At 47.0% G+C, this 15,648-nt stretch overlaps 1 protein-coding gene across 2 annotated transcripts in view; it reads right to left on the bottom strand.

Moving 5' to 3' along the window:
• Positions 1-15,648, bottom strand: part of GALNT10 (polypeptide N-acetylgalactosaminyltransferase 10) — a 218,728-nt gene that overhangs the window by 124,018 nt on the left and 79,062 nt on the right. For both annotated transcript variants that reach the window (XM_040498391.1, XM_040498400.1), the window contains exons 2-3: positions 3,298-3,400; positions 409-547 (exon numbers count right to left, since the gene is read on the bottom strand). In XM_040498391.1, the coding sequence (XP_040354325.1) occupies positions 409-547; positions 3,298-3,400 (242 nt within the window). The remainder of the gene's footprint in view (positions 1-408; positions 548-3,297; positions 3,401-15,648) is intronic.

Here is a 15,648-nt window from a genome sequence, read left to right as displayed (position 1 = left end):
AAAAAAGACAAATACCCACGTGCACACGGCAGCTAAAACAAAGTCCCCTGTTTAAGAAAAGGAAATAAAAATGTATCTCCTCACGGAGAGCACAAGGGTTGAAGCTGTAGTTGCAATGGTCTGAACTTGAGTTTTGAACTTCCCCGTGGGCCAAAGAGGGGAAATGCAGAGGATACATGGGTCCCACTGCCTGCAAAGGGGAAGGAGACTGGCTGTCTTTCATCCCTCTGCCACACGACCGCTAAATCTAGGAGACTTGGATCACACAAACCTCTGCGCCAAGGCCCGGGCTACCAAGGAGGGAATTTCCTCCAGCAGAGCTTTATGTACCTGTTTCTTTAATTAAGTCTCACCAAGAGCCACGGGCAAAATCCTTAGATCCCAGAAGATGAGAGACGTTACACTCACTTTGGGTGCCGAATATCAGGGAGAGAGCGATTCAGGGAGATTTTATCACTGACGTAAATGTTAAATCCATTTTCTCGGTACGCCTGATCCACTCGCTCAGCGTCGGTCATGGGGTAAGGTCTCCCTTGTTCTCCATTTCCTAGGAGAAAAGAGCAAAATCAGTGTTGCTAACTGAATGGGGTGGGGGAAGAAGGATGAAAAATATAATTAAGCCACAGAGGTAAAACTTTAGCCTTGGATACAGAGCGGACCTCCAGATTTTGTGAGGTTGGGGTATAAAGGGGGCAGGGGAATGAGGGTTTATTCAGCCATGGCCATGCCATGTACTTGTCCTCATGTAATGCCCACAGCAAGCTATCAGGGTGGACTTGTGAACCCTGATTCTACAGATGGATAAACTGAGACTCAAGAAGGTTATAAAAGCAGGTCTGTAGGCTCCAAAGCCCATGCTTCCCCAATCCGCCAGGGGCCCCAAACACTCCTGACCATGGATCCTACCACTGGGATGGGAGGCCAGGTCTACTTAAGAGCTGACCAACCACGGGCCAGTCACACCAACTCTCTGAATTTCAAATGTGAAGTTGCATCCATGACAGAATTTATGAACGATAAATCACTTACACTCCTGTGAGGAACAGGGTTACTCTCTAGGCAAGGCAGACTTCATATGCAAATAAAAATGGCCACAAATGATAAAAGATGCTTTGATCTTTTAAGCCAGCAAACAATTAAGATCTGTCTAGCCTAGGCCAGGATTGCCTGAAAAATGTTGCTTTGAGTCATGGATTTGGGTGGATAATGCGCTAGCTGTCCTTTCTCTACACAATCCATTTGGGGAAAGAGACCCTGATGGTCCAGGAAATTATTCTCTGGGTTCTCAGGGTGCAGATGGTGAGTATGAATGTCCACACCAACCCCTGCAATAACAGCCCAAGAATCTGCAATGGGAGAGAAATGGTCATAAAAGCAGCTGATTAAAAATCACCTCATCTTCTGGAGCCTGTGGTCTGAGCAACACCCTACTTACTTTGCAAAGTAAACACTGACAGCATCAGCTTGATGGGAAGGTGCAAGCTGAGAGGTGGGGCCAAGGCCTGTGCCTACAGCCTTGTGGCTCCAGCCAGATGAGAGTGAGAACGCCGCCATCTTGCAACGCTCCATGAGAAGACGCTGCTGCCTAGTGCCCAGGCCAGATTCCGCAAGGGACACAAACGCAGCAAGCAGAGAAAGAAGAGCCAGAAGCATCTGCCTGGGGAGGGAAGTTTCAGGAGTGGGTACCAGGAAGCAATTCAGAGCTCAGGCCCTAGAATCCGGCAGAGTACAGCTTAAGGCCCAAACCTGCCACTCCCAGCAATGTCACCCTGGGCATGCCATTAGCCTTTCGATGATCGGGGTTTGCTCTTTGTACTAACAGGGATAAGAAGGGCCAATGTAATGACTAAGGAGACAATGCCACGCCAGATGCCTGGCACAGAGTTCACACTCAACACAAGCTGGTTATTATTATTCTTTTTTTATTTTTTTTATTTTTTTTATTTTTTTTTTTAACGTTTATTTATTTTGGAGACGGAGAGAGACAGAGCATGAACGGGGGAGGGGCAGAGAGAGAGGGAGACACAGAATCAGAAACAGGCTCCAGGCTCTGAGCCATCAGCCCAGAGCCCGACGCGGGGCTCGAACTCCCGGACCGCGAGATCGTGACCTGGCTGAAGTCGGACGCTTAACCGACTGCGCCACCCAGGCGCCCCTGGTTATTATTATTCTTAATACCGTTTCCACTGCTTACTCTTTCCTTGCTAGTTAGCCCAATGTTCTAATAATTCTGGTATATCCGTCTGGAGAATCAGCTCTTTTCAAATGTTTCCTCTCCCAGCTTAAGCGGAACCCACCCCCACTTCACTTTAAATCACTGGCTTATAGAAAAATGCATGTCATGTCTTTAGATTTCCCTGACCATCAGTTATTATATCAGCTCTATTTGGAGGCTTGTTATAGTCTGGGTTTTTTTTCATAATGTAATCTAAAAAAAAAAAAAAAAAATAATAGTGGTGGTGCCTTTAACTGGGATGAAATGAATAAAATACCAATCCCTCTATTTGTACAGTGCTTTCCAGCCTTGTAAAGTTGCTTCAAATCTGTCCCTTTACTTGTCACAACAACACCCAGTCCGTGGTGTCGGGGCTACCCTCCTGACCCCTAAGTCCAGGCTCTCTAGAGACGATTCTCCACGTAATTTCTATATACTCCCCCCACCCCCAACTCTTTCCAACTCCCTGGTGTAACAGGAACTGCTCCAAAGACTAATTAGCCAAAGAAAACTTGAGCCGAAGCCTGCTAACTCCATTCAGTCTTATGGCTACAGAGCTGGGTAGGGATCGACTCTGTCCTCCAGAGCTGGGTTCAAGTCCCAAGCCTGCCTCTTTCTCACTGTGTGACTGCAGGCAGATTACCCTGCGTCTCTGAGCTATGGGCCCCTTCTCGTCAAATGGGCCACAAAGGGTGACTTGGGGTTTCACTGAGAAAATGTGCAAAGTGTGCAGCACGGGCCTCCATGCTCACCGTAGGTGTTTAATAAATGTTGGCTCTTATCACGACCGCTCTTCATTCTAGTGGCAAAATACCCCATGAGGAGGAGACATCTACTCCCCAATAAAGGTAGTAGGGACAACTCTTGAAGGCAGTGGACCTGATGGTGTGAGTGGAAAAAGGGGTCAGCTAACAGGTGAAGAGGGGGACCCCCAGGAAGCAGGGGGAGGAAGAATGGTAAATGGAGAGGGAAGCAACAGGAGGTATAGACATGCCTGCTAAACACACACACACACACACACACACACACACACACACACACACTTCACAGGACCTGCCAGCTGGCAATACCACTGTCCATACCTACGCGCTGGGCGTCCCTCCTGATGGCTTCTTGGTCATGCCAATCCTTCAGCTTTTGCCCATCTCCCAGGAAAAATATCTTCTTCTGCTGATTGTGGGAGCCCTTAAAAAAAAAAAAAATAAAAACTGTGAAAAAGAAGGAAAGGGGAAATAAATTTAGTAACAGAGTCCCAGAAATTGCACTACCTATGGGACATGTTGGTTTTGACTGATGGTCTGTCACCATTTGTTCATTTATTAATTCCCTCAATATACCTCTGTTAGCACTGGCCATAAGCCAGTCAGGTGGGCAAAGGTCAGAAGGATGACAGGTACACATGTCCACCCTCCTGGAACTACAAACCGGCAGGAGAGAAAACAGATGGACAGACCTTCCTTTCCCCCAAGGGAGAAAGCAGTAAGTGTGACTCTGTCCAACAGAAATCTAACGTGAGCCACAAATGTGAGCCACACGCGTAACTTTAGATTTTCTAGTATTCATGCTAAAAGAAAAAAACAAACAAAAACCAGATGAATTAGGTTTGGTAATATATTTTATTTAACCCAATATACCCTACCTAAAATATCGTCATTGCGAAGGTACTAGGTTTGAAATCAGGTGTATTTTGTACTTGTGTTCACCTTAATTCAGACCTTCCCAGGTGCCCAGTAGTCACAGGTGGCTCGTGGCTACATACTGGACAAGGCAGGTAAGCGAACCTTACTTAGATCAGAGGCCTGGAGACAGGGCCCCAGGTGTTCACTTCCACCTGGGAGAACTGGAGATAATTTCACAGACGTGAAGGCATTTGGGCTAAGCTTCAGGTAAGCAGAAATGAGAGGCAGGGCATAGACTTCCAGGTGTGGTGGAGAGTGGCCAGAGCTGGGCTGGGCCTGAGGAGCTCTGAGAACAGAAGCAGAAGCAAGCTCTTGGTCACCTCTACAGTCCCCAGAAGAGCCTAGTCCCCAAGAGGGTGAACATTTGGCCAGTGTGTGTGGAGTGTATGAACAAGCAATTGGATGGCTGAAAAAAAAATGGGAAAATACAGCAGCCACAAGAGAGCAGCCCCCTGGGGCCAGGCTCTGAAGGCATTTCCTGTGTTTGGGAGATGAGCCCATCCTGGTGTGCCCATTAGGAAGCGGTTTCCCTAATTAAAGGAGTTGCATGCCACTGTCTGGGGTCATCACAGGGCACCAGATGCTCCCCCATGCCAACAGTGAAGTCTAAACACTTGGCCCCGGGGCTCAGTTAGAGCCTTCCCCAGGTAACGCTGCGCTGCACGGCTGTTTAAATGTCTTCCTGTGTTCACGAAAATGAGAATGGCTTTCCACATCACCTTGCCCATTAAAAATCTTGCAGACTTGTTCTTGCCACTGTGGCATGCAGGAGGCAACAGTCCTTTTTCCTATGTAATTAGCTACGAAGACCCGCAGCATGTGACACGCTGAGACATTAGCACTAACAAGAAGCCACCAGAAGAAAATCATCCCCAAGCCAATTTTTTAAGTCTCTGGCTGATCCTTGTGTTAGCAGATTTTCCACAACGGCTCAATATCCTTACATCAGCTCTAATGATAATCGCAATCCTTTGCATTCATTCCCTCTCCTACGGACCTCTCTGAGTTGCAAGAAGCAAATTCTGAAAGTTAGCATGCCAGACGTGTTGGTCAGAGAGGGAAGGAAAACTGTGAAAACAAAGGCCACGTGCCTGCAAACAGTTCTCGGGGCTCTCAGAAAACACAGAGGCTGCGCTGGAAGCCCCTTCAGCAAGTTTCCACTGCATTCAGCTACATTTCCACAGGAGACACTCAGCACTGCTTTGGGACGAGGGGTTCCGAGAGGAGGAGCTTGGCCCCCTTTGAACCACACCAGCAATGCATCTGTCTGTTTTCTGTACCAGGATTCCATGCGGGATTTCATTTTAAAAAGGTCCTCTGCTGAAAACAAACCGACAACCAAATCTCCTAATAAATGAACAAATACAAGTGGAAACTGATCAGGGCCACATCTCCATTTTGAAGAGCAGCCAAGCCTTGGGGTGGGTCAGGCACCTGCCCAAGAAATACTCCATCACTGAGATGTCAAGAGGGATGGGTCAAGGGCTGTTTAGCAATGTTTTGTCCAGCCCTCCCTCCCAATTCCTTTTCCTTCTCCTGCTACCCAAAGACTGGAAACTTCAGGTGACTGCTCAGCTCACTGGTGGAACCAAGAGGCTCTGCAGACTGAGGCCACCTAAATGGAAGAAGCCCATCTAAAGAGGTTCTCAAAGTATGAGCAGCACTGCCCCACCTGGGAACTTGTGAAAAATGTTAATTCCTGGGCTCTGCCCCAGTCCTCCTGAGACAGAAACCCTGGTGGGGGAGGCCCTAAGATCTATGTCTTAACAAGTCCTCCAGGGTGCCTGGGTGGCTCAGTTGGTTAAGCAACTAACTCTTGATTTCAGCTCAGGTCACAATCTCACAGCTTCGTGGGTTCAAGCCTGCATCATGCTCTGTGCTGGCAGCATGGAGCCTGCTTGGGATTCTCTCTCCCTCTCTCTCTGCCCCCCACCCCCATAACACACACACACACACACACACACACACACACACACACACACTCTCAACACACTCACACGTCCTCCAAGAGGTCCTAAGCCATTCTTGAGTTTAAGAACTACTAGTCTCGAATAAAGAGGCCATAATCCTGCCTGCTCTGAGGTGCTCAGACCAAACCTGGGCTCTAGTATCCAAGTTGAACAGATTGATCATCAAAAGTCACAAAAACCTTAAGTATGGTCGCTAGCAAAAACAATCTGGTGGCTTTTAAGTTTGGTTTGGTTTTGTTTCATCTTGTTTCTTAATTGCCAGTGCGGGGGTGGGGGGCAGGCAGTGAAGGGAGATTTCCTATTGTTCTATCAAGATTTTTGGCTTCTCTTGAAAACTCAAAAGACATGTCAATGTTCAGGCTGAGTTCCCTCAGCTCCTCAGCGGGCAGTCACAAGAACTGCCCTGCTTAGATGAGGCAAGCCTCTCCAGCTTGCCACAGTCCCTACCATTCCTTACTGCTTTTCATCTGGTTCCCATCTCTCATTTGTGTCACTTGCCTGGCCGCAGCGCGTCTGCATATTGCCGCAATACACACTATTGTGTAATATACGATGTACAGTGCTGCAATTAGAAACTGTGTTAGGAGGACTAGGAGATGAGAAGCCATGGGGAACACAGAAGGAGTTATCTTGTTCTCTGAGGTCCTAAGGCTAGAATGAGCGACAATGGCAGGGGGCTTCGCTCAAGGTAGAGAAGAAATTCCAAAAGTTGGATCGTGCTAGGATGAAACAGGACCAACTAGGAGGAAGATATTAGAGGAGGCCAGGAATAGGATGCTTGATAGTTCATCAGGATGTGAAAAAGGGGACTCAAGGCTGGATTGGAGCTAGTGCTTCTCAAAATGAAATCAGCAGGGGCGCCTGGGTGGCTCAGTTGGTTGAGCGTCCTACTCTTGATTTCAGCTCAGGTCATGATCTCATAGTTCATGAGACTGAGTCCCACGTTGGGTTCTGTGCTGACAGTGTGGAGCCTAAATGGGATCCTCTCTCTCCCCGCCTCTCAAAAAAAAAAAAAAAAAAAAAAAAATTAATGTGCAGTGCGATCACAGAGCAGGGGTGGGAGATCTTGTTAAACACAGATTCTGATGTGGGGACTGAGACTCTGCACATCTAACAAGCTCCCAGGTGATGCTGATGCAGGTGGTTCATGAAGGACACTGAGTAGCAAGGGCTAGGTGACCCTTAAAGGACATTTCAAGAGTCTAAAATTCCACGGAGGGCTCTGTTTCCTCCATCTGTTCATCAAAGTCTTCCCTCGACACGGGAAATGCGGCACGGGATTGAATCGCACAGTTGTGACCTCATGGAAGTAGGCTCCTTGAATCTTATTCTCAGAATGAACAGTGAATTGCTGAACTGACAGGGTAGAGAGTTGAGGTTCCAAAATTCTGGGAGTTTCACATCCTCAGCTTCTACGACCTGCACTGCCCTTTGCTTTTATGATGTTTGGCCTTCTGGAATGCTCTGTGGACAGGATCTATGCTGTTCAGGTGGTCCCACTGGCCCTTCCATCTCCCTAAGCAAAGAGGACGTCAGAGCCTACAGACACAGGGAGTTCTGCACATCTAAGCACATAGTTATAGAGAGTCCTCAAATATCCAAGCTAAGCAGATACTCAGAATCAATTAGTCCACTCCTCCCCCATCTTACAGATGGGGAAGCTGAGGCCCAAAGAGGCCCAGCTACCCAACCAAGGCCACATAAGCAGGCAAGATGATAAGAACCATGTTCTCTGACTCCCAGGCTAGTCTTCAGTGAAGAGAGTCCTTGTGTTGTGACCTTGGACAATGTCCAGAAGCCACCAGCACCCTGATTTTCCCACCTGGAAAATGGAGACAGCACTACTGACCCAAAAGGTACATTCAGATGAAGTGAGAAATCATAAAAACAGGATGCATCCGAAGAACTTCCAGAATTTTCACATAAATTGTGGATATCAACTCCTCTAGAATTTTAAGAATCTACTGTAAACTGACATCTTCTCATCAGATCACCCAGATACAGAACTCAAAGTTTGCTATTAATTGCTTCACAATTAATAGGTCTGAGCTTTCAGTAGGAGAAAATTTAGGTTTTCAATCCTAAAATCACAGAGTTTTCAGTGCTCAGAGGGTGCTTTTCATCCTATCCACAAACCTGAACAAAAGTTGTGGTCAATTTCAAGTGGTTCAGGACTCTCTGAGGTCCATCCATGGAAACCCCACAGACAGATCATCCAAACTATCACCAAACATTTATCAAGACCTACCCTGTGCCAGGCATTGGGGATACTGGCAGGACAACACAAAGCCTGTACAAGTGTTAATGGGGGCTTACAGCCCAATCAGTCTCTCTCAAAGGGTGGTTCTTGGGAGGCCTGGGACCTCATTATAGATGTAATTTCCTGGCCCTATCCTGAACCTATTATATCAAAGTACCTGGGGGTAGGGAGCCAAGATGTGTTTTTATTTATTTAAAAAAATTTTTTTTTTTTGAGAGAGAGAGAGAATGCACAGGTGGGGGAGAGGGGCAGAGGGAGACAGAGAGAGAATCTTGAGTAGGCACCACATCAGCACAGAGCCCAGTGCGGGGCTCAATCCCATGACCCTGGGATCACACAGCCGAAATCAAGAGTTGGACCTTCAACTGACTGAGCCACCTAGGCGCCCAATGTGTTTTTAAACACAATCCCCAAGTGATTCTGATTCACAATAAAGCTGGAAAAACCACTTGTCTAAATCTAGCTGTCTCGATATGAAATCTGAGGCTAACAGAATAGAACAGATTTTCCCTAAATTCCTTGGCTTGCCAGCCCCAAAGCCCAAGCCAGATCTGGCTGTTCCCTCCCTGGGACAGACTGTGAGCCTCTTGAAGGCAGGGGCATCACCTGTTTTGGTTCATCAGTGTGCGTTCTTAGGCCAACACCTGGTCCATCTTAGGCCCTCAATAAATACCAGCTGAATGACTGAGGGCTGCTCATCAAAGGGGCAGGCTGCCTAGTTTAATGACTCAGAGCATTCCGGCTCCAGAGCTGGAAAAACCTAGGTTTCACTTCTGGGGTAGGTGGACCCCAATTTCCCTGACTGATAATAGGGAAAACTAACAGAATAACCATAACCTGTGGGGTTGTTGGGGAGAATGAACTGAGCTAATCAATACAGAGCATCTAACTCAGTGTCTGGCACAAAGTCAGGCCTTCTCGGTAAAGGGGGCCTAGTAATACATTATTTTTTGAGAAAGCTTATCACCCGGTGTTTATGACAGCCACGTTTGGAGGAACAGAAGAGGGCGGGAATCAAATAATAAAACCATAAGCCCTGTAGACGCAACCTATGTAACACCTGAGCTGATGCAAGTGGCCACTGCTGATAACAGGATTTAGAGAGTCTCCTCATTCACAGGAGGACATGTACCCAGGTGGAAATTCTTCAGAAAAAAAGAAAGTTCCTAGTTAAGAGTGGCAATCTGCAATAGAAACAAATGTCATAGGACCCTTAGCAACAAGAAAGGCGTGGACAGCGCTTCTCAAAAGACAGAAATTCCTCCGCAATAGCAATCACTTAATATTATGCAAGCAAGCATGTCTGGATTTTCAATCCAGGGCCAACCATAAATTTCTTTAATTCTACAGACTCGAACATTTGTCTGTGAAAGCTGTGACTGTTTCCCTTCAGCGACCATCTCTTGCCCTTGGTTTCCAGAGGTCCTTTTGGCACAGGAATCAAAGGGGCTGGGAGGGAGCATGGAAAGAGAGGTGAGGGAGAGTCTGTGGAGGAGACTGGCAGAATTAACATGGCAATCCCATTAAACAATAAATGGGAAATGGATTTCGACTGGCTGCTCTAAATAACTGCTTCTGGTATCTGCGTGCTTTTACTTACCATTCCACGGAAAGAATCGATTAGTGTTCAAACAGCCACACACTCACACACACAGACGGAATTTTAATCTTTTGTTGAATCACTATGTAGCGCGCCTGGCACCCTTCGGAGGGCAGAAAGAAAGATGGTGAAGCAAGCCAACTGTGTTCTGCCCAAGAAGAAAGATCTATCAAAGTGCACTCTAATCCCAACATTGCAGACTCTGCGACTTCCACTCAGAGGACTCTGGCATCCCTCGTTCAGCTGGCGAGTGTCTTCAAAATACGGAAAACGGGTGATATGCTCCAAAACAGCAATGCCCAAAGTCAAACCGAGAAGGTCATCTGCTGCAGCCAGGGTCTGAAGACATATTACAGACCAGATTCTGTTGCAAATTTAACATGGCTGCTCCCCCTGACCCTCCTTTCACCCAACCCTACAAAGGCACTGGAATGATTTTGCTTTGAGGTTTAAATGACTCTGTATAATTCCAAACGTTTGTTTATCTGCTAGGTAGATTATTCTAATAACCTTCACACACACACACACACACACACACACACACACACACACACACACACGCATACAGCAAAGCATTCTCCTCAAGGTTGCCTGCAAGGTTATACTTCAAAGAGGGCCAGGTACAGCTTGATTTACTGAAAGCATAAAGTTACTTTCAGCAAGGGAGTTTGGACAACTGGATAAATGTACTTCCTTTATGAGTTTTGAGGACATAAGCTGGATTGTTTTTATTTATTCATTCATCCAACAAATAAGGATGACTCTGTTGGTAAATCGGGGACCTACTATGTCCAAAGAACTGTGGGGGAGACAAAGATAAATAAGATAGTCCCTGGACTCAACAAATAGCATGGGTATGTGACAAGTACATAAGAGGAAAAAACACACAATACTAATATAAGGGCGCTGAAAGTTGTACGGATAAATTCTATAGGTATTTACAAGAACCAAAGATTAAATTCTACCTGGGACAATCAGGCAAAGATTCCTACAGGAGCAGAGTCTATGAGAGTTGCCTGAAAGGATGGGTAGGATTTTGACAGGCAGCAATGGGGGGGTTGGGGGGAGGGGCGGCTGTCAGAATCTAGTTGAAGGGAAAGCATATACAAAGAAAGGGACTTCATGAAGTAAGGGACATGTTTACTTAACGGCAAAGAGCCTGACTTGGCTGGAGTGAGTAGAGTACAAAAGAGAGTCATGGGCCATGAGGCCAGGAAGTCTGAACCGGACTCTGAGCACCTTACACTGGAGCTGCTCAGCAGGTGGGAGCCACAGAAGGTCTCTGAGCAAGGAACAGGTGGGGGTAGAGCTCCAAGAATAAAATGTTACTACCTATCCACTTGGAATTCATCTCAGAATCCTCCTCTTCCTGGGAGAGAGGGTAGAAGATGATCTTGTTTTCATTCAGAGGAAAGGTTCCCTCTTTCTGGCCCAGGACCACTCTCCTTCCGGCATTCCCTGGGTCAGACTTCTATGGGGCTGGCCTTACCCCAACCGCTATCTGGTAGGCCGCTGTTCAGAGACAACCTGCCTTTCACCATAACCAGTACCAAGCTGTATGAGACAACCATGAAATGTAAAGGGCACTGTCTACAAGGGATGAAGACACTACAGCCCAGTGACCACGAGACTGCCTGAGTCTGCTGAGTGCAGGTCAGGTGAATCTGCTGTTCCACTCAGCAACTGTCCATTTTCCCAGTTCTGAGAACTCCGCAGTCTCGATGCCAGGATGTTGGAATCTGAAATCTAGAAGGGGCCCCATTTCCTAAGAGGGCAAGGTCATTCACAGACAGGAACCACCGTTTAAAAAGGCTGATTCTGTACTTTCAAGGGCAGATCCACCTGTCCAATTCACCTTTTGTATAGATGGCTCTAGAAAAGGTCATTTGCTACTTAAGGTGTGAAAGCTCATTAAGAGACTTTTTCAAGCAGCAGAGAGAAAAATAGCCAAGATATTTGTAATGTCTATTATCTAAAGGGCAAATGGAATCTTTAGTAACTTCTTGCTTCCATTCTAAAAGAATGACATCAACTTGTACTATTTTCTTCAGAGGAAGTTCCCAAATGTTTTATCACCTGGTGTGTGTGTGGGGGGGGGCACAATACTCTGATCCATAATTTTATAATGTTCATTTGAGTCTCTCACCCATCCATCCACCCACTTAAATGTTTAATGAGTACAAGCACATGCTAGACTCTGTGCTATGTGTCCAGGATATTGGGGAGCAAGACAGACAAGGACCCTGCTCTTACAGAGCTACAGTATGGTGTGTGGCAGGGGGAACTATACACTTTAATCCAAAACCACAAATAAACTGGAACAGCTACAGTGGTGTGTGCATTAAAAAAAAAAAAAAAAAAGTACATGGTGCAAAAAGGTTCCTTTCTTTCAGATCAGATCAGGAGGGTTTGATCTGCAAGGTTAGGGGAGGCTTCCCTGAAGAAACGGAGGGAGTATGATTAGGAGTTAATTCAACTGAAAGAGGAAAACAGAGCATTCCTGACGGAGGGAAAAGCAAGGCTGTGCAAAGGCCCTGTGGCAAGGCACAGATGAAACACAGGTGGGACTGAAAGAGAGCAGTGTGTGTGGCACACGGACGAGTAGAGAAAGGCTGATGGGGATGAGAGGTGGGCAGGTGTAAGGATTTTGTCTGTCCCAAGATTTTATATAATAGGAGGTGGCAAGATCAGGTTGCATTTGGCAGGCTGTGTTATAGCCCAGTGGAGAAGGGATTAGGAGACCAAGAAGGGTAGAACTAAGGGAGGAGGCTCTCACAGCGTATACGTATAGGCAGAGATGATGCCAGCACGGGCTAGGAAGACACAAGTGGGGATGCACATGGACAGATTTTTTTTTTTTTTTTAACAGAGTCACAAGGGTCTATAGTCCGCAGGTCTATAGTCCAGAAATGCAGGCTGAGAACTCGGACACTTGGGTGATTAAGTTTGTCTTTAAGGTCCATAAGCCCAAAGTCCTGTCGATGCAGGTGGGGTTGACCTGGGCCTTGGTCTAGCCTGGTGTTTGCCCCATCACATCACATGTTACTTTCAAGTTTGAATCCTGTTCATGGACAACCAGTCACAAAATCAGACCCTAACAGAACTGTATCATCTGCATAGTAACCTTCAGGAATTGCATGACACATGGTCAAAGAGAAAGAGAAACAAATCGTAACCAGGGAGGCTGGCGATCCTCCCATCCCCAAGCTCAGTGAGCCAGTGCCATAGATGGTGTCCCTAGAGGCCTAGTTCTCTCTAGCCTCTGGCATGTGAGCACTTCAGTGCTGAGTGAGCCTTCTCTTGGAAGACAAGTGCTTTCACTACCTCAGAAGGCACTGCGATGACTGAAGAAATCGTCATCGGTGTTATAGCCAGGGGAAAAAAAGTCCTGCCTAAACTGGACTTTTGAGAGGTGGTTTGTCATTATATTCCATGGGCAATTGTCAAGGGCCATTCTAATTTTATGTTATTTCCCCCTAAAGTGGTGAGTTTATTATAACCTAACCCTTTTGTAAGATGAGACTTTACTATATTATTATTGTCATTATAGCCACTTTGAAGATGACAAAACTGAGGCCTGGAGAGAAAATCAATAGGAAAGTGCTTTGCAAACTGCCAACCACCCCATGAGCGTAATCATCACAGCTAATGGTTCCTTCCACACACATCTGCCCACTCCCTCCCACGTCTCAGAACACAGTCCGTTCTCGGGAAAGAAAAACTCGCTGGAGTGAATCATACTTCTGTGCCTTGTTCACAAGGGGTCTTGCAAATCCCAGTCTAGCCAGTAAGTGATCAACCACAGGAAAGCCTCCAGAGTGTTCTCAGAGGCTCGGTGGAGGGAGCCCAACAGAGGGTCACTGCCCTGCTCTGCAGAGCGGATGTGGATGTGTACGGAGGAAGGCGGGCAAAAAGAGGAGCTGCATACAAGGCAATTTCTTAGCTTTCAGGGCTGGAAAAATGGCTGCAAACACATCTTATTGGTCTCCTGCTTGGGGAATGAGAACTGAGACACCAAGCAATTCAGTACTTACTCTATTTTTTTTTTTTCCAACGTTTATTTATTTTTGGGACAGAGAGAGACAGAGCATGAACGGGCGAAGGGCAGAGAGAGAGGGAGACACAGAATCGGAAACAGGCTCCAGGCTCCGAGCCACCAGCCCAGAGCCTGACGCGGGGCTCGAACTCACGGACCGCGAGATCGTGACCTGGCTGAAGTCGGACGCTCAACCGACTGCGCCACCCAGGCGCCCCATCAGTACTTACTCTATTAATAGCACTAATTACAGTCAGGATCCCCTATACTCTGAAGACAGCACAACCAACTGTGTAACAGCACCTGCTTTGGAGTCAGAAACACCCAGGCTTGTGTCACAGTTCTGCTTCCTAGCTGTGTGACCTGAGGCAGGTTACATTGTTTTCCCCAAGCCTTGGTTCCTCAAACATGAAACGGGGGATATGAATAGTATCTGGCACACAGGTTCCTGTGAGGAATACATGAGCTACAGCCAGTAAAGGTCTTAGCAGAGTTTGGTATTTAGGAAGCACTAAAAATCAGAGCCACCATTATTAGTTATTATTTGGATAGTACTCCGCAATTGACAAAGCATCTTTACATACGCCATCCTATTTCTTCACCACAATCACACCAGGATGAAGGCAGCATCATGAAGTTATCATAATGTTCTTCCTTGTGGATCCCAGACTCTGAGAATCCTCTCAATATTGTGCTCCAAGTGGCCCTTAACAGTCAGCCGGCAATGACCAGAAGACAGGATGTATCCGCCATGCCTGCCTTGAGCTGGAAGAGTGAATTCCCAAGAACGCCTGGTAAGGTGTGGGCTACTGGCTGATTTCTACCGTCTTAGAGCTCCAGGCTGCTGACTGTTCACTGCTTGCAAAGGTCCCCAGGGCAGTGGGGAGGGGAAAGTGGGAAAAGCAGGTGGCTGATGGCCATCCCCGCCTCTAGTGCTGCCCTTCCCTCACCCACAACTGCCAGGGTCTTCCCATGTGCCATGCCTCAGAGTCACAGAGTCTAGGTGCTGAAGGGGAGCTGAGGTTCTTTCTGCTTTGTTGGCCCACTGGACCCAGTAACCCTCTCTTTGCCGTAACGCATGGATGGTCCCTGAGACTGGCTCAGGCACTTAGGGGAGTGTCTCCGCACAGATGGCTACAGTTATTAGAAAACTCCTTTGGGTACTTAGCTCCTTGGGCTCCTTCTTGGCCCCAAAGGAAAGTCTCTGATGGACTATGATCCTGGCCTCGTCCATCTGCCATCTTGGAACCTCTAAACTCTTCTTCATTTCTCTTGGGGTGGGAACCAAAAAGGGCTCTGAACCTCCTTGAGTGGTATCCCCACCACTTCCCCCACCCCTACCTTGCTCTCACTCTGACATTCTTGTTCTTACACACTGATCTCTTAAGACATACAGTGCCCCAGGCAGGATACATGAGGTGTAGACACAGTAGCGCACAGGATGGTGTTCTGAGAATACACCACTTTGCTATGCAAGTAGACACCCCTGTAGGAACAAATCCCAACTCTCAGGGGCGGGCCTTCCCTGACCTCCTTGACTACATCATAATCTCTAAGTGTGCCCTGATGGCATCCTTACTGCTCCTTTGTGATTTGCACATTCATTTGGGTGATTCTTTCATTATCGTCTGCCTCTCCTCAAACTGTGACCTCCATGAGGGTAGGAGATAGGAATTTTTGTTAAATGAATGAACAAATGAGCAGAGACATCTTTTGTTTTCTTTTCTAGATAAAGGAAAGTCATCCATGATCACACATGTCTACTACAGTCCCAAGGGATTAATACCATAAATGGGTTCTCAGGATTAACTTTATCCTCTTGACTGAAAGGTTTCAGGTCAACTTAATGGGTTCCAAAACTAAAGAGAGCTGCTTTGCCTGGATCCTA

The sequence above is a fragment of the Herpailurus yagouaroundi genome, unplaced genomic scaffold (assembly GCF_014898765.1).
Source record: "Herpailurus yagouaroundi ecotype Mexico unplaced genomic scaffold, PumYag 29, whole genome shotgun sequence".
Lineage (NCBI taxonomy): Eukaryota > Metazoa > Chordata > Mammalia > Carnivora > Felidae > Herpailurus > Herpailurus yagouaroundi.
This window is presented reverse-complemented; position numbering and strand designations above follow the sequence as displayed.